Consider the following 24,155-nt stretch of genomic DNA (forward strand, 5'->3'; position numbering starts at 1 on the left):
TGTCTCAAGCAGCAAGAAATGCAATTCTCAGTCAGCTTGATTCCAAATCCATAGATTCAATGCCAGTTTTATTTGTAAAAATAATTCTCTGGGAATCTCTTCTAGAGATGAAAAGCATAGTAAGAGTTAACTGAATATAAACAAGCATTCTTATGTCTTTCTCTCCATCTCTCTTTCAGTCCCTTTTTTCTTCTTCAAGTGGAGGAGGAGTGCACAAAGACCCACTGAGAATTTTGCCTGATGCCACCCTATGAACAATGGAGTAAATGAACAGAGCACTCCTGATTACTCATTACCACTCTTTAAGTCAATAGCATCCTCAGCCACAGAGCTCTGAGTTTGCATTTTGTGGGAATATTGCTCGGGATGAAGAAGAAGGGAGCCACTGGCTGGACAAAGTTTCTAGTTCTGGTTTATTATTACATCCATTTCAAACTGCCTGAAGCAGTTGGTAGTGTTCAGTTCTAGGGTCACAAATAACTTGCTGTTATGAAAATGTGCTTTGATATACTTGCTTCCTTTGGTTGATAAATATGATTAAGTTTGACAAAGGAGGAAAGAACTGTTAGGATTAAAGCATAGAACATGCAGTAGGGGTTGCTATTACATAAGTCCCTGGAGTTGGTATTCAGCAGATTTCTAGATTCAGACAAGTAAAATTCTCTTAGAGATCAAAAATCACCGTATAGAGATTAAGGATACTGCCAAATCTAAAGAATGGACTATATTCTTATATGGAGTATAAAAACAGCATATTTAGGCTCTCATTTAGCAGATTTTGCAGGAAGAGTGTTACTTAAAACTATCTGATGTTGACCATTGGAGAAATGAGGAAAGATACTATAATCTTATGCAATCCCAGTTTTGGTCTGTTCCCTTGACCTGGATTAACCTTTTTCCTTTTATCTGTATTTTAATTCCAAACACCTCGCTTGAATGCGACTGTTGCTATGTCTCTGCTAAAACCTTTAATGAGCAACACTAAGGTCAGCGGAAATAAATCTGAACTCTATTATTATTTCATACAAATACTGTAGGGACCCTTGTATCTCCCATAATTATTAGCGTTTTCAATCTCCAGTGACATGTTCAGCATCTGGCTGTATTTAGTTTATTGATCTCTTTTTTAAATGGCTGCATTTCAAGAGCCATTTAAAATACACGCTTCTGCTTAACTCTTATTATTTACAGCCACACACAATGCACAAAGTCTGCACAGAAATGGGCCCAATGCTCTTTGTCAGACAAGAAACAAGCACCAAAATGGTGGCTAAAATCTTAGTCTACATAATTGTAATCGAGGTGCAATGCAACAAGATTATGTGAGCTTACATTCTTCAAGCAGCATCCCTGATTACCACCTACAATCATCTACGGATAATCAGAACAATAATAATTTATTCACAATTTCTTTCCTAGCTCATGAAAAATGTAAATTTAAATATAACACACACTCAAAACTCTTACATTGTAACTACTGTTAGTAGACCAATGAAATATCAATTGTGCATTCTATCCCTTTATTACAGCACACTCAGATATACTATTTCGCGTAATCAATATTAACAAAGATCATGTCCATTAAAATGTGCTCTCTAGGCACATAAACCTTGTGGAGTTTAATCAATAAAAAGCCCAGAGGTGCACAAAAATTGCTGAATCATGAAACTACAGAGCTATTAACCCGCGTTGTTTTGTTGCTTTTTTTTTTTTTTTTTAATAAATCTATCCTCTGTAGGGGCGTGAGTAGCTAATTCTTTTATAAATTATTAAATATTCATTTCATTGCTTGCATCATTTTAATACCTAGGGGACTTGTTAGTGTACCAGCACTCCAACTGCTTTGATTCCAATAGCTGATCACATCAAAGTGAGAAATTACTTTGCATAGTACCTTTGAATCCTTCATAAAACCATTTCAAACTGGTTTGGATAAAGGCCATGTGGGTAAGGCCAATATTGCTACATGGACTGAAAAATGGCTGGTAGGCAGAATTCTATAGGAGGAATGGGTCAGACTAATGGCCAGAATAGAGGTAACATGAACAAGACCTCCCCATGAAGCAAAGCTCCTGAAGGACATAGTTTAAGGTTGGATGTTTGGAAAGGTCACAGTGGCATGTGACAAATGGTGCAAGCAAAAACAAGGATTTGGGAATAGCGTATTCACCTCAAAGGCATTGTCCAACTTCTTACCTGGAAGAAAAGAGGATACCAGCCTTCAGGGTCCTGATCTGCAGAGCGCAAAAGTTTTTCCTAGGCTTTGGTTTAGCTCCTGCTAAATGGAAGAATCTTAACTATCTCTTCCAAGAATAGGGTAGGCAGAAGAGGACATATTGGTTGTAACATTGAGACTTGAAGAGGAAGAAGTGGTAGTGGCCAGAGTTCCAATACAAAAAAGGTTTTGAATCTTTTAATATGATCATTGCATCAGTTGCATCAAAATTCAAGATCCAAAGCTTTGAAATTACAGGATGTTGAGGGCCCCTTAAAGCTGGTAGAAGAGACTAGGGCTTTTTACTGGTCTGAATCTAGTCCATCCTAGCATTGAGGAGTGGCCTGAAAATTAATCCTGTGATGAATGGTCTTCACAAAGTTGGCTGCTCCTTGTCCACCTCAAAACTGGCATTAAGCAGTAGTATCAATAAAAGATCAGAGGAACATGAGCTAACTTAGACTATCATCTTTGCAGAAGTGTTTTGGATGCATTCCTGGGACTCTGAGGGAGGCTTCTAATGCCACTAACATCTTTCCTTTTCACAAGCAGAGAGATAAAGATAGCAAGTTATCAGGGTGTGAAGCAATAACACCAAGTGTGTCCTGAAGACTAACTGAACAGTGTAGGCATCACCTTGAAATAACATGAGATAAAATTACTCCCAGTAAGACTAAACTACAAAATACATTAGCAAGGCAAATGCTTCTTCTTATCCCATCCTGAACTGTTTTTACTTTTCCATAGATTTTTTTTTTCTGAAATATTTCCATCCTGAAATAGACTTCCAGGACAGAAAAAAAATTACCCGAACAGGTAAAAGGCTGCAGTCGCAAGTAACTGAAAATGAGGACTTAAATTTGAGACGTGTCATGCGTTCCAATGACTGGGAACCATTGCATTGCCTATGTCTGCAGTGAATGAGCATGAAACATTCCTCATTCATTTATGATGAAAATCTGGCTATGGAGAATTGAAATGTCAAGCCCAATAAAATCAGGATTTACTAAACTAAACAAACTCATTTTCTACTCTTCTCCCCAGAACTGCCTAATAGTTTTCTCACTTTGAGCTTGTCAAGATTTTTCTCAGTGTTTTAAAACCCTTCTTTTGCAGCTTAATACAATACACATTAATTTCATTTTTAAAAGTTAGGCTATGCCAGTATGTATTGAGATTAATATATTAAGCTAGCTACGCACTCAGAATGTTTAATAATTTTAAAAGCTTCTGAGGTAAGATATAAATAAATAAATTTGCAAATAATAATAATAATAATAATAATAACTCCAGCATTCTACTATTTGACTTCAGCTGATTTGCATGAAAAGCCTGGGAATAACATAGTGGAGACAAGTTTGAAAACATATTTTGAAATCATCAGTAATTTTTCTAGACAAAGAAGTAGCAACATTCATAAAAGAACCATTTAAATGTGCACAAAAAAAAAACATTTACCTTCCACTGGTTTAGGTAAATTATGTAATTAAAATCACAAATGAAAGCTTACCACAATCTAGCTGGGATCTTATTGTGAGCTTCAGATGATAATCTTCATTTTTACAGATCCTCTAAGTGGTGAAAGAAAAACTCATGATCCCTGCATGTACTATCCTGGCATTTGTACTGTAGTTGCATGAAATCAGTGGAGCTATGAACAAAGATGATATGGTTTAAATTGTAAGTTTTGCTCACACTTCTTTCAAAACGAGGGACACCAAACATCCTCTTTAGTATTCTTTTTATAAATCAAAAGTTAAAAAAAAAAATAAAAAATTTATAAACATACAAATAATTCAAATATATTATATTTATGTTGAAATACCATCTCAAGGTTTTATCATTAAGGATTATTTTGAGTTTTCTGCTGAGTGTAGGAAACATTTAGAACTTGTAACACTCTAAACATAAAAACATACTATTCTGAGTTTCCTATCTCATTCTCTAAAAAATACTATCAAATCTAAAATTAGATCCTCAGACTGAAGGAAGGCAAAGTAAACAAAACATGGAATAGAATACGAAACTAATTTGTAAGTAGTCTAAAATATCTTTGTTTAGACAAGATTCAAAGTTACAAGTCTTTATTTCCTTTGATCAGGGAAACATCCAACTAGATGTTGACTGTCATTCAACATAGCACTTGGATTTTAAGCACAGAAACATATTTCACCAGAGGTAAACAAAGTGCAAGGATAAAGATGATTCTACTGCGTAGATCTCATTAAAATAAACCACTTTGCCTTTATAGCTGGATTCTCTTCCCAACAACGCACATAAGATTGCTAACAAATTATGAAATACTGGAGAACCCAACCTAGATGCTTTTTAAGATGTTAATGAAATTAAACTATACTTAAATTAAAATCCAATCCACTGTATACTAATGGTTCAGCCACGCGGTTCCCCTTGCCTTAATGCAATTTCGTAGGCCAACCCTCATTAGACACATTTTCCATGTAAGCACTTCTGTCTCCATTCATACAAGAGAATGTGCCTTGATTGCTGCCAATTCCAACCATGCTTTGGAAAGATCTGTTTTACAAGCTTATTCTGAACTCAGAACTGACACATTAATTCAAAACTATCCACCAAAAAATTACACTGGAAAGATAAATCACTAAGTGACAACTGTCTACAAAACAGAACCTTGCAATTTCTGTAGTTCAGACATCTTGGGCTCAATGTTCTTACTGTTTACATAAATCAGAAGCAACTTCACAGAGTTACTCAAGAGTGCAACAATTTTGGGCATCAGATAAGAGCCATTCAATACTCTTTTCCAACACTGGTCTACAGACTTGGTAACTAAATGACAAGACATCATAACTTCATAGTGGAGCTCCAAAAAATAAAAAACAGGATGTTAAATATGGAAATGAATAATATTAACCACCGGTATATAACTAATGAATTATGAGGAACACTCTTGGTGACCACTGTAGTGGAGCTTAGAGGAGGTGTTCAATAATTATAGCAGCAGATTTCAAACATAGAGATCTGAGAGATCCCCTGTAATGAGAAAGACATTAGTAACATAGCTAATTTCCAGTTATCTTCCCAAACATTCTGAGAAAAGCCTTAGGAATTCAAGATTAATGGTGAAATTCAGATGAGATGACAAACAACTAAGCTACAACTCTGTATATGACAGAGCACTATAAGCAAGTTAGTTCTTAGCAAATAATTGGAAGAGAGCTGTAGCCATTAGAAAGCCAGTTACAAGAAAAACAGGTGTTGTTTTCCAATTGATCACATGGAATTTATGAAGCAGCACAAATCACCTATGTGGATATCAATCCAAACTGAGGGGGAATTTTGTTTGTCTCACTTCTTGTATTCTTTTGGTGCAGAAACTGGCTGGACTTTTCTTCCAACATGAAACATACATGGACACGAAGTCCTGTATAACAGTGTAGATTTTGCTGCCAGTCACAGAAATTTAATGGAAGAATCACTTTTTCCTCATATGTTTCATCACACTTTAGAGAAGTGACCATCACTAACACCATACACACACACTCTTCCAACCCACCAAATCTGAGAAACACAGAACCATGTTTGATATCAGTTACTACAACAACAGCTCCAGTGAAGTCCCAGAAATTACACTGGTTTGAAAGCAGTTTTGGAGAGAGAGTTACAGTGTCCATGAACAAAATTTTAACAAAAAAGATTCATTTTATCTCATTTTCCTGCATCATCTTCAATCCCACTTTCTCCACCACTTGTGGCCCACTATTCAGGCAATTTCGTGGATTCTCTGTGCACATAAAGACTGTCTCTCGCATGAATCTCCATTACAAAATTTTCATCTCTAGGAAACCACCCACTAGTCTGTTTTCTCTCAGTGTCCTTTTAGCTGCCAATTTAATGAAATTTGCAGTGTTGACCCTAAAAATGATACTTGTAGAGTATTTGTTGCTAATGTATTGCTCACAGTAATTCTTCCAAGTGGAGATAACAGGGAAGGACTGGTAACAACTTCTCTGTTCCATTTTTGTTTGTGCCATTGTTGGTTGGTCAGTTCTCTAGTGCACAGGAAAAAAAAAAAACAACTATGCAGGCTGTTTCAGTGTTTCCTGTTTCCATTTTCCAATGGCTTCTTCTTTTTTCTACTCAACTCAGACTTCTCCTAGTCCGGCTGCATCAGCAGGCTGGCTGGGGCAGGCTGGCAGGGCTTGGGATGGGCTCTCCAGACATCCTGGGAAAGGCTCTTCTCTTCTACTGTGGGTTCAAGAAATTTGTCTGTGCTGGGAACATCTTCCAGGCAGCCTTGCTCTTTCTTCTCTTCCACCAAAGTCTCTGCCACTTTGTCATATGTAATAGGCTGTTCCACTGAACAAAATGGATATATGTTACTGAAAGCTCTTTAGGACGCTTCACAGCACCTAGGCTAAAATACAGTTAATAGTAGCTCAGCAGAAATTTACAAAAAAAAAAAAAAAAAAAAAAATTAGAAAAACAACTGATAGAAAAAGGAACAAAAAAGAGAAAAACTCAATAACTTGACTGAGATTTTAATAAGTGATGTGCCCTAGGCAAATCTCATATTTTTCTATTCTAACATGTAAGACCAGGAAAGATATGCCTGTGACAGGAAGACCACCCCACTCCAAAGTCTAAAGGTCTTAGAATCATTCAGTGACACAGGGAATAACTTTCTTTAATGCCTTAAAAAAAAAGGCATCAGATTATTTATCAGTCTCTGAAGTGGTTGAACCACTTTTCTTAATGTTTTCAGACACCTGTCATGTGAAATTTCTGTTCCAAAAGCTGCATCTGATGAAAATGTAAGTGAGAACAGAGTCTCCTAATGGGAAACATCAGGCTTCCTTCTCTGGACAACATGGTTCTACACATATTCAAGATACTAGTCTAACCAAGTAAATGTGAGGCATATTTTTTTCCTGATGAATAAATTGACTTCCTAAAATATATCTGAGGACAGGATGCACAGTTATGAAGATCTTACAAGATGCTTGCCCATTTAAGTATCCTCAAATATTTGTGTTTGCATATTTCAAAATGGCTGGTGGACCTGAAGTAAGTATGATATATAAGACAAATACTTAAGGACATCCACCTTTCCCCATCAGTTTTCACCACATAAGCAATTAGGAGATCCAGTTGATTCTACAGTGCAAGGTTTTTTAAACTCAGAGCAATCCAGCTGGTAACCTGTGGGCCAAGAATGCCTGCTGTGTGCTCCTGTGCCACCTTTTGCAGCAGTGATGGGAGGAATATCTCCTTCATTCATCTCATCTTTTTTTAAACACCAAGCTTTCCTCAGGCAGTCAAACATCTTGTTTAATACAGAAAAGCAAAACTGCAGTTGCTGCTCCAGCACGAGAGGTTTCTGGACTCTTCACACCCTGTCAGTTATCTTGCTGGAATGAATCAGGACTGTCAAAGCATATCTTTCTAATGCTATGCATTCGCCATCAATGTGATTTGGATAACTCACCGCTATGAAGCAAACCCATGAAATTTTACGTAAACATAAAAATATGATGTGATGTTATTACTATCATGAGAAGCATCTGGTTTCTTATGTGTGAAAGAACAGTTACAGTATAATTCCTGATGTATAACTTGCAAAGCAGAGGACCAAGTGATTTCACAACAATGCAAACATCATTTCTGCCCAGCATGCTTTGAACAAGGCAGTGGTATCATTTGATTTCTCTGTCTCCTTCACCAGCTACTGCTCCTGCTGGCACAAAGGTAAGGAAAGATGTAATAAAGAAGAAAAGCCTACTCACCATATTGCGAAGGACAGGCAGGATGAGGGTCTGCTGTCTCACACTCAATTAGATCAACCACTTTAGTCTCCAGAGAACTGCTACACTCCTTGACAACCGCAAACTGCAAATACATACAATATGCACAAAACATAGCCCAAATTAATATGAAATGAACCAGTTCTCTGAAACCCAAGAGGCAGACTAGAAAGGCCACACACTCCAACCACAGCAGGGGGAAAAAAGGTCATACTGGCTTCTGGGATGACCCTTCCCCTGCAGATAATTAAACATTGGAGTTGATGACAGCCCTGGTCTTTGAAAAGTGTGAGTCCCAGTCAAGTAAAAAAGTGCCCGCTCTCTTGCTCTGCAAATCAGCCTTTCCAGATGCAAGAACAAAAGTACGTGAAAACTGACTCTCTCCACAGTATTTAGGGCCACATTTAAAGTATTAGGGAGGCCTGCAACTAGACAGCAGGAAACCCTGTCAGACACAGGGAAGGAAGCAAGCCTCCCTTTCCCAGATCTTGGCAACACCTGGGGGTGCAATTCCATTATCCTCTAGTGACTGTGGCAGACAAGTGAGGCTATACCATGAAGATGGAACCCTCTGATGAAGCATGCTGTAAAGACCAGAGGGAAAAGAAAAAGAACAAACACAGGGGGAAGTGATGTGCTTGAACAGTATAGAGAGAAAGAGAGAAGCTCAACTGAAGAATAGGAAAGGGGGAGTGAGGGGGGGAGGGTAGTATTTAAAGAGCAGAACTAGTGAAGTATAGAAAATGTCTGTAAATAAGATGTTCCAAGAAGACTGTTGACAGATTCAGTTGTTTAGGTGGAAAATTGGTGGAGTTGTGTGGCTAGGTCATATCTGCAGCTGGTGTGACCATTTAGGCATCTTTTTGTGTGCATAAAATCCATGGTCTTACAGCTGCTAAGTCACATGTGACAGACCCCCCAGAGGAGCTACACACAGTTTTGCAAAATTCCTTTGGCTGTGCAAAATAGAACACTTGCAGGTTTACAAGTTTCAGAATAGCATGTGCTGGGAATGTGCTGAAGTTTACCAAGGCTTCCATATTCCAGGGACAGAGTTATCTAGGCTCATGGATGTCTAGTAAAAATGTTAAAAGAAAAATACCTAAGGCATACGCTCACTAAAATGCAGCCTTCTCTATCAAAATAAACAGAGAAGTGAATGATGCTTGGGAGAATTGTAGGTATAGTTTCAATATCACGATATCTAGCATTTGACAAGTGTGACAGGTTAAAAACTCATCCAATACTGTAGCTTGAGTGGGCAACACCAGGAATGTCTTTGCACTCCATCCCTTCTCCAGAGTCACAAATTATCAGGAGCACTGCAGGCTACAAAAGGAGAGAACTTCATCAGTCCTTCATTAGAACTACTCTTTTTGTTATTGTTTTGGGTTTTTTTTTTTGAAACAAATCTGCCAAACAAACCACTTCAAGTGAACAGCAGAAGTGGACAACTTCCTGCTGCTTTTTGGCAGCTCTTCATTTTCTAGCCTGTGTGAGTGCACGCACGGAGCCCCAATGAGCTTAACACTTACGTTACATCACCACAGAGAAAATCACATGCACAAAACCACAGGAATCCATTACTGTGAAAGATGCAATAATTATCAAGGGGTCAGTGATTTCCCCTTCCAGTCTCCAAGAAGCCATTTACAATGAATTACTTTATTATTAACGCATTCTGTTGTCTCCCAGAAGAATGCATAGTGAAATTCAACATGAGTGTGTAATAGATTAATAGGTAGGATTTGTTTAATTTGATTCAGTTTATTGCTTAGCTGTCTAATTAGTCCTATATCCAGCAAAAATGTTACCAACCACTAGCAATAACTGCAAGAATAACAGCAGGCAGGGACAGAACTGATGAGTCTTAGGCCTCTTAGAGCAGGGCTCCCAGGCAACAAGCTGTTCTCAGTCCCAACAAATGTTTCTGATTTTGCCAGCTCCAGATATTTTGCAAACAGTGTTTTTTGTCTCTGCCATGAACAAATGATGGCAGCACAAGATTCAGAACATTTGTTGTCTGCTATCTGGAGGAACAGAGTGCTGGCCAGGTCAGCAGCTAGTAACAAAGGGCCCTTGAAACCCCCAGGCTGACCAGGTAAGGGACTCCTTCATGTCATAACTAGGGTCGGTACTCTTCGGACATGCTCAACAGAGTATTTCAGTGGTTACTCACAAATCCTGCCTGACTCTTAAAATAAACAATATGTGAGGCATTCTTCATGTGGATTAAAAACGCTCAGCTCTGCACTACAGATAGTTTGAGATACTCAGTCCTTCAAACACACCCTTGAGCAAAACAAGCTCATCTCTTTCTGGATTGAAAGACCGGGAGCAGAATCAAAACTTCAGGTTCAGGCAAATAAAGTCTAAATTTAAAGCTAAAGTATCCATTATTATGTAAGTAAATACATAAAGCCAAATTCACCTCTGATCTTGTTCACTCTGCACAGTTTTTCTACTTTTCAACTGTGGCTTTCAATCCTTTCAAGTAATATCTATACCATAAATAAATGTGCGTAGTTATCCCAATAAAATGTAGGTGCATCGCTAGAATTTATCTCCAAGCCAGCACAAGCAAACTCTTTCAGTAGTCCTTTCCACTGTACTTACTTGAAGAATGTATGCTGCTTAGATAATGTGATGCTGCCTAAATATGACTGCTATGTGCATTACAGCAGCTTATACAGTGTTAGAGGATGGATGTGTGTGGACAAGATCTCAGGGAAAGTCATGCTGTTCTGACAGAGGAGTTTCTGTCTGGGCACAGAAGTAGCCACAGATGCCAATTATGTCCTCCTGGCCCACTCCAAGTTCCAACTGCCACCACCCAGCAGCATAACATCCTTTTAACTCCAGTGAAAATCAGGTCCCTAGATCAGATCTCCTGGGTCCGATTTCACTGGTGCAACTTCAAAACTGACAACAGAATCATAGAATTGCTCAGGTTGGAAAAGACCATCAAGTCCAACTGCAACCTAACCATACTACACTCACAACCCACTGCTAAATCATGTTCCTGAGCACCACATCCAAATGTTTTTAAACACATCCAGGGATGGTGACTCAACCACCTCTCTGGGGAGCCTATTCCAGTGCTTAACCACATTTTCTGTAAAGAAGTGTTTCCTGATAGCCAAACTAAACCTCCCCTGGTACAGCTTGAGGCCACTTCCCCTTATCCTGTCACCTGTCACCAGTGAGAAGAGAAATGCGTCAGTGCAAGCATGGCATTTCTACCTACATGCTGAATGAGTATTTTATATTCCCTCCCAAATTGCCCATTAACATCCTGGGAGGCTCTCTTTACAAGGCAGCACCTTCTAATACCACAACATTTAATTGCATCAGCCCCCAAAATATAGTTCACCATCTCGGGTAGCACACACAATACTTGTCTTCCAAGAAGCCTTTTATATGGAGGGCATACTTTCCTGTGAAAATAACTCTGATATGCCATGTCATCACATTGCCATTTCCTTAATTTAGAACACAGTTCCCCAACTGTTGTGTTCAAAGCTAACAATAACACCCGCTAATGGTTGCAATACAACCAGGCAGCTGTGAACTCTGAGGGATAACAATGAGGTAAGATGAACTAGGGTTCACAGCAAAGCACTTGATGATTCTAGCAGCTATTTAATGTATTTAAGATGTGAATTATTTGATGGATAAGCTCAAGTGGATCCCTAACACTCTTTGATCCTTCCTACTTTCATCTTCACTCCATATTAATATAGTTACCTGAGACTTGTTGCAAGTAGGTGTCACGTTCTCATTGTCAGCGCGGCTACTGGCATCTCTTATCGCTTCTGCATAATGGTTCTTCTTATAAAAGTTTTGACTTCTGCAACAGAACAAAAGCTGAAACAAATTATTTCACTTTGGGAGGAACAGATGCTGCTTCCTTTCACACTTTACTTTGCAGGTATTTACAGAAGAGACATAAATTTTTTTCTCTTTCATTCCTCTGAAAAGGAGTATTAGTGATAACTACAGCACAGAGGCTAGAACAAACAGCTTAACAGAAATAAAAGAAAGAACTGAATGAACACTTATTCTAACGTGCCATCTGTGAAGGCTCATTCATTACAAAAAAAAAGTAGACTTTAAAATTTTAAACAGCCCTTTCATTTTCTTATATTTTTCTATAAGTAAAGCCTTGAATTGAGAAAAGATTACAAATATCTCCAAATGGCTAGCTCTGTGCATTCAAAAACTCCTATTTTTGCAGTTCAACACTGACCACTTATAAGGCAGGATTAAAAGCCAGTATAGACTCCAAAGCAGAAGACATGGTCAGAAGAAAAAGAGCTCATTTACACCACTTGAGATTCAAATCAGCACATCCTTAGTGACCTAATATACTCAATTTTTCTTCTCAACATCAGATTAAAAGTCATGTTTTTGAATTCCAGAAGTTTCAAGGTATTTTACCTTCCTGGCACCGCAGCTAATTTGCTGTGTGTGTTTTAAACCTCACTTGGATGCATCTGCTCAGCATTGCACATCATCATGCTAACAGAAGTCGAGCCCATTGCTCTTGTAAAAGAGCAATGTAAAAGTTCTGCTCTGTTTTACCAGAGCAGAGCACACTGCATTACAGGCATAGTTCTGAGGAGGATGCCCTGCTCAAGAGGATCACTCTAATGCTGTGGCTCACTTTGCAGCTTGCAGAATGACAGATGCCAGACGGACTCAGTAGGCACAGCAGCCTCAGTGAGCACAAGCAGGAGGTGGAATCAAGTTGACTGAGCATGTGCAACAGGCCAAGGATTTCTCAATCCTAATCCCAGGCCTTCTGCCAATCTTTGAGTGACCTCTGCCAAGCTGTGGGTGTTAAATCTGTGATTCTTGGTTGGAAGAGAGATTGTTTCCCTGCTTCCCAACAACAATAGGAAACCTGAAATCCTACACATCCAGAATACCTAAATCATAAATGAAGAGCAACACCTACAGCAGGCTACAGCCACCGAACAAACCAACACAATACTTCAGCACTCTCTGCCTCCAGTTTGTATAGTTATCAAATTGGAAATTGTTTTCTCCAATTAGAAAGAGAACTCTGCGTTATACTGAAGAAGGAATAGGACTGCTGTAGACTTAATCGGTACATTTCAAAATACTGTAGATTGTAGGAAAAGCAGTATAGTGATTTCAAGACAAATATTGGTTTCAGACTCCAGTTAAACAGGGATTTCAGATCAGCAGTTTCATTTTGATCTAGTTAAGCTAGTAATAGCTGCAGTACAAATGCAGTCAAGCATGTAATTGAAAACTTGTTGTTGAGATAAATAGTTATATTGATCAAAAGCATTTGGCAAGAAAGAAAAGTAAATCAGGGAGAAATGACAAGAGAGAGAGAGGAAGGGAAGAGATATTCATTATCTTTATACCTTAAAATTGGCCATATTGTAGCTATTTTCCATGACAGTTTAAAAGATGTGTATGGGAAATACAGGAATCTAATGATTTGTCTGTTCTGCATGTGTCATTCCACTGATTAGCTTCTGAATCCCAGGTCATGAGAACAAATCAGCCTGCACTTAGCTTTAAATCTGGAGCTCTATCATCAGCTACCATCACACAGAAATGTGACAGCTTATCTACTTTTATGGACTAAATATGCTGAGAACCATTAAATAGGAGCAGAAAATATTAGCTTTCATAGCTAGCTTCTCTTGCAGCTTAACTTTTTATGCCTTGGAGCTTCTAATTTTAAAATTAGTCTAAACCACAAAAAAAAAAAAAAATCAACAAAACCCTGCATTAGAAAGGCGGGTAGGCATGCAGTGGGGGACTGTTGACTTGGCTGCTGTCTGGCTTTTTATTTGTTTACTCTGTTACTTGTTAAATAAAAAGTGTACATTTAAACAAGAGACTCTGAGAACAGTCTTCTGACAAGGTCATGGCAAAAAGACAAACTTATTAAATGCTGAATTCTTTCCAGTCTAAGGGACACCAATGACATTTATTTCACAACAGAGTAGGTTTTTAAATAGTGACTATAGGGATTCTCTTTGCCATCAGAAGAATCCCAAACCTTCACAATTCATTACAGCCATGGAAAATGCCAGGGAGTACTTTAAGAGCACATGTGCCTTAGACCCACATCTACTACCAGGAAAACTGCTTTCACATTCAGTGCTGCAGGTATCACTGTAGAAATGGGCTTCTGGAAGGGTAACACAGCGCTTTTCTCACTGGCAAGGAAATATTAAGGTACAGTCTTACACTGAAAGGGAAGTAAAACTAATACACTTAGCAGAGAAGAGCAAATTCCTACCATGGCTTCTGCAGACATCTACAGCTCGTAAGGGAAACTAAGGAAGACGTAAATACAGTCATCTTCCTTAGAAGATGAAAATCTCTCATCAATACAAATTAAGGCTCCTCCTCAAACCTAAACAGGTTTATTCTTTCTCTCCCAGACACACATCAGTCTTTAACATCAACATGAGTACTGCAGTGAAGGGGCATGCCAGAATTTTATGCATTATTCATACAACAAATTCCTGAAATGCAAGAGAGGAGCAAGGACATTATGGGATTTCCAACAGCTGAGGAACAGCACAAATTCTTCTCCACAAGCCACCTGTGAAGGCCACAAGCACGTCAGCCCCTCTCTGGTGTGCTCATAACACAAGTTTGGAAGCAGTACCTGGAGCAGTAGGTGGCCAGTGACCCCAGCAGCAGTAGCAGCACTGCTATGCACACAGCGATGGTGATGTTCCGCACCTTCACCCTCTCGGCATGCTGCTGCTCCCACCACTCCAGGTCGCTGAACTGGCACCGTTCCCCAACGTAGCCTGTCACACAGCTGCCGAAAGGAAGCAAGAGCATTCTGTGAGTGTCAGCAAAGAAAGCAACCCAAATTATTGCCTCAGTCACCTTGCGTATTGATTTATCATTGCCAACCCTCATGGAAATATTTTGTTGAATTTAGCAGGGGTAAAGACAAGAGGACATTAAAGGAAGGTCTGCCAAAACACATAGAACTCAATATTAAATGTAAATCTATTAATGTTAATGTAATGTTAATGTAAATCTAGCACTTCTCTCGATAAGAGAAGCACTCTATCAAATTATTCAGTGAGACTATATGTCTCAGATTCCAGAGAGTAACATATTTTCAAAAATTCCACAGACTGCTTTTTTATGATCTATGTTTCCCTTGGATTTTCTGTTTAACCCTTTTCAGAAGCAAGGTTCCCCTTTTTTTGAACTTGGCATCATAGAAGTTGTTATCTCTTGGAAAGTCATTTTGTTGAAGAAATCGATTTTTAATCTGAAAAGTTGCTAACAGAAACAAAGAAAAAGAGGTATGTTTGAAAAAGATATATGGGTTAGAAATGTCTTGATAATTTAGTTTTATTACAAGCTTCTTCTGCAGGCTCTTTTAGTTTACTACATTGAGGATTTTTACCACTGTAAAAGCCCCACAATGAAATAGCTAATCGAGGAATTGAATGTATATATCAAAATGACTAGAAAGTGAAGAAACACGTCAAAATATTAACGTAAGTAATTAATGAATACACTCAGTTATTTGTGAAAATTCTGCTAGATAACGTTTTTCCATGACTTCCTTCAGCTATTTGACAGCCTACATGAATGAATGCTGCCATCTAGTGACCACTGTATAGAATCAGCTCAGTGCAACTCCGCAGAACAGAGCTAAGTACAGCTAGTCCACAATTTGTTTAACGTCTTCCAATTCCAGTACCAAATAATAAGGAATTGTGGGTTCTTACACCCTAACAGTTAAAAAAAAATTAAAATAAGTTCCCATTTAAATGTTCCGCAGTTGTAGACTCTTCAGTTTCAGTATGCAGAACTGAATGAGGAGAAAAAAATAGAGCTTTGAATGTTTGTGGTTTGTTCTAAAAAATTGTAGCAAACACCAGAGATGAGCATAAGTCATAGCAACTCCTATAACAGCCGTGGTGACCTTAACAGACCCACAGCACAAAGCATCTACTTAATTCTCACATATACACCTAGAAAGATATATTCCCCAGTTATTCCTGAGGGTACAGAGGTCAAATGGCAGTGGAAAATGAACAGCAAGGCCAACAGGCAGGTGCAAGCCTACACCAGAGAGAGAGCAAGCACTGCCTTCACATAAGGCTGTGAGCACCAAGTCATTTAACAATTTACTTCACACTTCAAGAACAAAGAATTTAGTCTTCAGGGAACAAATCCAATCCTATTATTAATTACAATGGGTATGAACTAAGTGAGTATTTATAGAAAAGACCAGAATCTAAAGATAATAGCCAGCACAGGCGATGGACAATCTATGGGCAAGCACTTCATAATCTGCGCTCAAGTGTGCCCCACGGATACCATTAATCAGCACAGATGATATACAGCTCTGTACTTACTTGCAGGCATAGTCTTGTAGGTCGGAAACATAATTGCACACTCCCCCATGGAGGCAGTATGAATCATAGGAGGGGGGGCATCCTACAGAGTCACCTGGCACAGGGCGTGTAGAGTACTCATTGCTGACAACAGTAGGAGACAAAGTAGATTCTGAAAGGCAGGATTTCACAAAGACATATCAAGCTGTTGACTACAGTGGCCTGAAAGAGTTCCAGAACTTCAAGATAGGATATTAGGTAAGACTCTCCAATTGCAACCAAATAATTGTTTTTAATCTGTTTGCTTGTTTTGCACATCAAATTCAGGCATACAGAGGATAGCTGTGTTTTGAGATGTGTGAATATAATTCTGGTAAAAACAAAAAACAAAAAACTATTGGCTGCCTAATTATTCACAATCAAATGATTTCTTACCCAGCTTGAGGGTACAGACAATCTCCACAATCTCCACTATGCAGAGTCAGACATACAGGTGAAGGGTGCACTTTGTGCATACGGATCTCAACTTGAAAAGTTTTCACAGGCAAATGGACATTTTTGCACAAACTATTTCTACTTTGCAGCTACCAGTTGATAGCATCTGTGCAAGCTATCTCAAATATAGTTAACAGCTTCACTGGAAGCACTGAACTTCACTGACCCAATTCTTCAAAGATTTCTGTAGCTTGCTCACAACTGCACAGATTATCACCTCCACAAGTACCCCAACTGGCTATCAGAGAGCTCTGATATCTCTGCATGTAATACATATTGCAGAGGTGCTTTTATAGAACAGGAACAAATTTTTGCCTACTTCAGTGCTACACTGAATCTGTAAGTCAGAACTGAACATCTACACAGCAGTGTGGCTTAGCAGCTATATACCTAATCCCACACATTTGTGGGATCAATTTTATGACTCACACCAGTTTTATTGCAATATGACCTTTGATGACATTTGTTTTCTTAAAATTTCATTTGCAGGAGAACTGTCAGGGCAAAGAGCCCAGACTGGAAAGGAATAAGTGATAGCAGTGAATCCCATATGTTCTGCATTCTGCAAAGAAAATTTCAGCCTGCTAAAAGAGCTTACTAGGCAAAGACTTAAAACAGCGTGTTAACACACATGAAGACAGGAGATCATATTTACAGCTGAGGGACCTATAAGGCATTACTTCCAAGTCATACATCATTTAAAATCATCATTTCCTGAGTGACACTTGAAACTACTGAAAGCTTAAATGGCTGAAAAGGGGGTGAGGATCCTGATTGATGTTCTACTTTAAAAAGCCGTAACTTCCTTCTGTTTTTCTGCAGAAAAATGTCTACAACAATCTCACAGTGCCCTTCTGTTACCAAATTGTCACTTGATCTGTGGCAAAATTCACTCTGATGAAGATGGCTGACACGGAGGATGCCAATGTGTCACTTTGCTCCACATTTTCAGAAAATGCAGCTGTCACACTGAGGAACTGAAATGAGCATCAGATACTATGAACTGCTCTTTTCATTAATCTGGTAACCAGATTTTCTAAAATGTTTCAAAGCCCTTTGAAAAATTAGGATCTGAAAAACTAACATTCTGAAGAATGAAATGGGACTTCAATTATGAGCAGTTCTTGTGCTGGAGTCCTGCAGAGATAAAGAACGCGCAGTTTGAAGAACAGCACAGCCCAAAATCAACTCCAAAAACATAATCTCTGAGGAGCATTTACTTCTGCTCTTGATTTCAAAGGCCTTTAGACAGATGTGTCATTTCATTTAGGCAGCATAATTTAGCACCAAATATTAATGTAGATATTTCCAAGCTAAACTCAGACCCACTCTCCTAAAGCAATGCTAATGGTTTCACAAGCTGCCCAGTATGCCACTACATGGTCGTTCCTTAATTTCCCAGTAAACAATTTGGCTGAGACCACAGATCCTAGTTAGGACCATTTCATTTTAATTCTCACTCCAAATACTCACCACAACCCACAGCAGTTCCAGAAGCATCATCAGGACAGGAGCAAGTAAAGTTTCCTTCTGTATTTGTGCAGGTTCTGTTCTCTCCACAGGTGTGGGTCCCCATCTTGCACTCATCAATATCTATCAGCCAAACAGTCTGCAGTTAGAAGAATGAAATGCCCCCAGAGCATCAGTTAAAGGGGCAGCAGCAGCACCACAGCCTCCTGGCGGTGGAGAAAAAATGCCAGGGGCCTTCCCTCCATGCACTTTCCTTGGTAGAAATTGGGGTAGAAGAGCAACCAGCTCTGTTGCAGTATATTCATATTCCAAGAAACATGATGAAACACAAGATGAGTTCACCTTGTACCATCTCTGGATGTATTTATAGGTTTCTAGGCACTGTGCATACAACTAGGCATCTAAAACCAAAGTGCAAAATTACTTAGCCATCAGTTTCTGCTTTTTAGAGTACATTTCAACTCAATAAATGTAAGTTGTTTCAGTCTTATTCACATCAAGACAAAATCTCAACATTTATAAAATGTTATGGAAACGTATCTGGCCACAGTGTGAAGTTAACTTGAAGAAAACTGACTATTTTTAATAACAATGACATATAACACAGTGATTCTAGCTGAGCACCTAAGTCACAGAATACCCACAGCTGCATGCAGATGTGCCTGGTAGGTGGTGAGGGACAGCCAGAGTAGATTGTCACATCTGACTGCACTTCCAAACATTCTCAAAAACATGTTTCTGACTTTTGGGACAGAAAGATTTTTCCAACATCCTATCTTTGACATCTCTACATCCTGCTGATAATAATATCCTAACTTTTCAGTGGCCCTTGCCTGTGTTGGAGAACTATGTAAGATTTAAGTCATAATTAATGGGCTTTGAATTAGGCTATAAAGGAAGAAGAAAAGGACAGAAGAGAAATTAAGACTCTCACAAAGCTGTGAGAGTACTATTGTACTAGTACAGATAGTACTAAACTGTACTATACAAATACTGGAAGGGAGAAACAATTTCCTGTTTCTTCATATTTGATGTAAAATTAAAAAAATTAAGAAATGTAGGTAATGAACTGGCGACCTGGCATTAGAGATGAATGAGAGAATCAGTGAGTCTGATTATTAACAAGACTCTAAACGTATTCAGATTCTAAGTGTCAATACCTTGAACTTCATACCTATCAAGCCAACTATTACATTATTTGATGAGTATTATGACACACTCAATACCTGCTTTCGTTTGTATTCATGACAATGATTTCCAATAAAGCTCTACTTGTTCTCCTCCATTTTTCTCCTCCAATTCACTCATCCTTTCTCTCCTGCTGTAGCTACTAAAAAGAGTGCAAACAGAGAGGAACTGAACTATATACTGAAAACTACAGGCTTTGCATAATGATCAGCTGTTGAGGCTGCCACAATTCAGACAGGAAGGAAAGAATCACAAAGCAAGAAATGATTAACATCGACTGTCTGGGGGAGCCACTGCTAGGATCCACACCCTTATCAGATTCTACAAAAAGAACCAGAACCAATCAACATGGTCACAAGACAGCTCCACAGCTTGATGCAGAGCTAGCCCAAATTACTACAAGTGTCTCTTGGTCATTCCTCCCTCTCCAATCTCCAGAAGCAGCACAGTCCTCGTGCACTCCCATACCTTCACAATGGATCCCATCTCCCATGTAGCCCTCCAGGCATTTGCAGACATAGCCCCCTTCGGTGTTGATACAGCCTGACAGGTTTCGATTGCAGTGATCCATATTTGCAGCACACTCATCGACATCTGTGAGATGAAACAGGGAGAAGGGATATGTGGGTCATGAAACCATCTCTCAGATGATGCTGTTACCTGTCATTTGTACACACGAAGTAAAGAGAAGGACTTTGTGTTCTTTCTTTGGTATGAAATTTTCCAAGGATGCTCTAAAGAGCCTGAAAAATCAAACAGCTGCTTTCAGCTGCAGACCCAGATGTTCCACAAAAAAACATTTGCTTCAAAAATAATCCTATTTGGATGGAATTATCCCATTCAAAATCATTCTTATATCCTTACCGTCTTAACCTCTTCTCAGAGACAAATTTGGTGCTGAAGGAGAAAGAGTGTAAAAAATTTGTACCGCAGGTCATTGAAAATAGAATTTACACCCAAACCACCTCCCTTTTTCCCTTTCCCCCCCTCCCCCCCTTTCTGTATAAACATAAACTCCTGGGAGTCTCAGTGCTTGAACAAAAAGAGGTAACTTGTTCTGTTTCTGATGCCTTTTGGAATGCAAGTCCAAAAATTTATTTTGAAGAGAGTGATCTTTAATCAGGAAATTGTCTGATTATTAGCCTCTCTCTAGAACTAGACAAAAACAGAAACAGTCCTTTCATATAAATACTGTGTCAGGAATACTAACTTTTAAGAGATCTCTTAGCATGTACTTCTAAATTATACATCAACTCTCATGTCTATGGACTGAGTTTTTATAATTGGACAATTTTTACAAATAAATACTCCAGGCTTTTATTCCTATTATCTCCATTATTACTCGTTAATATTAATAGGATTAATACTCATATTCAGGGGAAATAAGCTGTGATAATCAGCCATTTCATCTCACATGCTCTCTGCTCATCAACCATTTCAAAACAAGTGACCTTTCTGTAATGATTCACACAGCAGAGCTGCCAATGGGAGAAAAAATTGTTTTTCTTCCTTTACACACATCTACGTTTTTCCTGAAGGTGGAATTTTTCATTACCATAGCATGATTTGCCCTTCTTGGTAAATCCTTTCAAACACTGGCACACAGCACCATCTTCCAGCAAAACACACTGTGCATTGGCATCACATTCTAGTGCAGCGCAGTCATCTTCATCTATAGCACAAAATATACATATATTTGTATGGATCAAAGAAGGAATTACAGCAGAATAAAATCAATTAGAAAAACAAAACGTAGGGTCCTAGTTTGAAGCACAGTGATTGCCACTGAGCTTTATTTAGGCCTGGATAATATTATCAAGTTTTGTTGACATATCAAAGCACCACAAAGACAAATAAAAAAGCAGTTTTACATGGCATAATTGCATAGACCAGTCTTGTCATAAGAGCGTTAAGAACACCATCAGTCTTGGCTTGAGTCTTTTTTCCTTTAGGACATTATTTGTTGTTGAAGGATAACAATTTTCAGACTCTACCTGATATCATGATTTCAGCCATCAAAACAACTTCAATTTTCTTCTTTTCTCCATTTTCTGTACCCTTAAATATTGCATTGCTCTGTGTACTCTGGAGGGGGGTCTTTAGTGTTGGCATTGGACCTGCCTCCTTCTGCACAGAGATAGTTTCTGAAAAGAAAAGAAAAAGGTGACACAGTCTATTTACATTTACTGAACTAACTGTCTGATTTTCTATCACTGTTCTATTTTCCAGTCATCACATTTTTGCTTTTTAATAAAAATCATTTCCTACACAGACTATCCTGTTTCTGGCTTCAAATTATTACTGAAACCACTTATTAGTGTTCTTTTCAAATACAAAGAACAAGGAATCCAACTATGTCAACACTACAGACATCATTTTCACAGATAATATAAAAATTGCAGTGGTCACACTACACCTTATTGTCCTAGGACAACATTCCAGTGCTTCTTAAATGAAATTTCTTCTATTTGTTTCTTGCAAATAGAATAAAGCATTCATGAAAAAGTATCTTAGATGCATTAGTCCCTCAGAAGGAGTTGCATGTTCAGATAGGAGACAACAAATCTGTGGAGAGCAGGGGCAAAGCTGCCAACTGTGAACCCAGAGTGTCTCAGTTCAAAACAAGGTACAAGGATAGGGCTGGAAAGCAGAGGTCTCTCAACAGATACAGTAAAGAAGTTTCCTTTCTCATGTAAGCTTTGGTACTGTGTAAATGTTCTAATCTTTCTGCAGTATCTATATTCAAGCTGTTAACCTGAGCCATATCATTTCAATTGGCTGCCAGTTTTACTAGTGGACCTTGTGAAGTTTCTTGACAGTTCTAATCACTACATTCTAATAAAAGATATGGAAGTACCATAAATCCATGCACGAAAAATTACAAAATCTGAATAATTCAGCCTCCTTGGGACAAAAAAATAAAAATAAAAAAAAAAAAATGAGAGAGAAAAGGTGAAAAGCAGCATGAAACTATATTACATACAGTGGAAAATGTGCATTTTCATTCTTCAGAGAAGCTGTCATTCATTATGTAATGGAAGGTGAACGTTTTTCAATGTTATTTGCCAGATTCTTTAAGCGGGTCTTTTTCTTGAATTAGAGGATTGTACCTGCTGTCACATTAGAAGCATTCAGAGGCTGACAGGTTTTTCCATCTCGAGTTTTCCCAAATCCTGGGTGGCATGTGCAATGGGTAACTCCAAAATTATTTTCACAGATCTGATCACAGCCTCCATTCATATGAAGGCAAGGATTTGCCCCTAATGAAGAAAACCAGGCAACTTAACAAGCTGTTTCTTCAGTGAAAATCTCCTCTTAGCCATGCAGAATTAGAGCAGTAGGAAACACAGTAAGGACAGAAAAGCTAGTAGGTTTCTAATGGGTGTTGTTTGGCTTTTTTTTGTTTGTTTGTTTGTTTTTTAGGTAAAAATGGATGTATATATTAAAGCATAAACATTATCACTGAGCCACTGGCAGGAAAGCAGATTTACATATTCTCTTTTTAACCAATGTGTGACCTTTTATTATTGTATTATTATTTTCTTATTATCTCTTCTTTAATTTTTAGAGTCCTAACGTCACCCGAAAAAACATTACAAGGGCATGAGGAACCTGTGATTATCTTCTCTCAGTCATGGTCTACTGAATTACATGACATTTTTGCCTGCTTACAGGGAGATTGTTCTGAACAGAAAATGAAATTATTTGATCAAAAAACTAATATAAATTACAAAAACTTTCTCCATGTTATAGTTCATTACTTTTTGTGAGTGGGGTGCTAGTGAACTAAAATAAATAGGAATTACAAGTCTGTGGCAGCTTTGTGGTAGTTGATGAGCATATATTCTTGGGCATGATCATAAATATAAAAAATTCGTTAGTATTCCTGGACACATGCCCAGATGATGCTTTCAATGAATGCCAGTTGAACTGCGAAAGGCCTTGAAAGGACCTGTCTCTGAGAAGATAATCCTCTCCCCAAGGACATGAGAACATCTATTATATCGACATCAGTGAACATCAAGAGGAGGCTGGAAGGGAATGACTGCTCAATTTTTGCAGTATACCTGGTTTCGCCAAGGGATGAACTACAACCATTGATGAGGGTCTCAGCATGCTGCCTCGAAGACGTACCCTGTTTTGCCCGGTCTTCTTGTCGACCCTCATTAGTGATGGCCTAGCCCAGTCTGAAAACCAAAGGTGATCCTCAAACACTGCTACAGCAAAGGGGTGGCCTAGAAAGAAACAAGATTCCTCATTTCCACATCTGTAGAATATACACAAGAAACCAAGTATACAAGATCTTATCTGCATAATAGTCTACTTCTTCATAATGGCTTCTCTATTTGACGTTCTCATGAGGAGAGCCAAGTATCCATGAATGATGGACCACAGGTACTTGTTACTCATATTCTCAGCAGAATAACAGCAGGTAAGAGAAATCCCAACTCAGCTCAGTACATAAATTTTCCCTTGGTAGCACAACACTATCTGCACCAGAAAACTTCAGATCCCTAGTTTGACTTCCCAAGAGGAATTCAGCAATTCAGAGTCCTAAGGACACTTTCACATATAAGGGTAGACATAAAAACCTTACAAAACGATTCTGTTTTCAGTATCTCTGTTGTGGTAGAA

The 24,155-nt window shown here is 38.5% G+C and overlaps 1 protein-coding gene across 1 annotated transcript in view; it reads right to left on the bottom strand.

The window, feature by feature from the left end:
- Positions 1-6,350: 6,350 nt before the first annotated feature.
- The window catches only part of EGF (epidermal growth factor), a gene marked incomplete at both ends in the record, with an annotated part of 50,693 nt that continues 32,888 nt past the window's right edge, over positions 6,351-24,155 (bottom strand). The window contains 11 exons of the mRNA XM_079534289.1: positions 6,351-6,553; positions 7,981-8,083; positions 11,746-11,848; positions 14,663-14,821; positions 16,389-16,539; positions 18,336-18,455; positions 19,989-20,114; positions 21,076-21,192; positions 21,515-21,664; positions 22,631-22,780; positions 23,588-23,755. Coding sequence (XP_079390415.1) covers positions 6,351-6,553; positions 7,981-8,083; positions 11,746-11,848; positions 14,663-14,821; positions 16,389-16,539; positions 18,336-18,455; positions 19,989-20,114; positions 21,076-21,192; positions 21,515-21,664; positions 22,631-22,780; positions 23,588-23,755 — 1,550 coding nt within the window. The remainder of the gene's footprint in view (positions 6,554-7,980; positions 8,084-11,745; positions 11,849-14,662; positions 14,822-16,388; positions 16,540-18,335; positions 18,456-19,988; positions 20,115-21,075; positions 21,193-21,514; positions 21,665-22,630; positions 22,781-23,587; positions 23,756-24,155) is intronic.

Source organism: Tetrao urogallus, assembly GCF_951394365.1.
Source record: "Tetrao urogallus genome assembly, chromosome: 4".
Lineage (NCBI taxonomy): Eukaryota > Metazoa > Chordata > Aves > Galliformes > Phasianidae > Tetrao > Tetrao urogallus.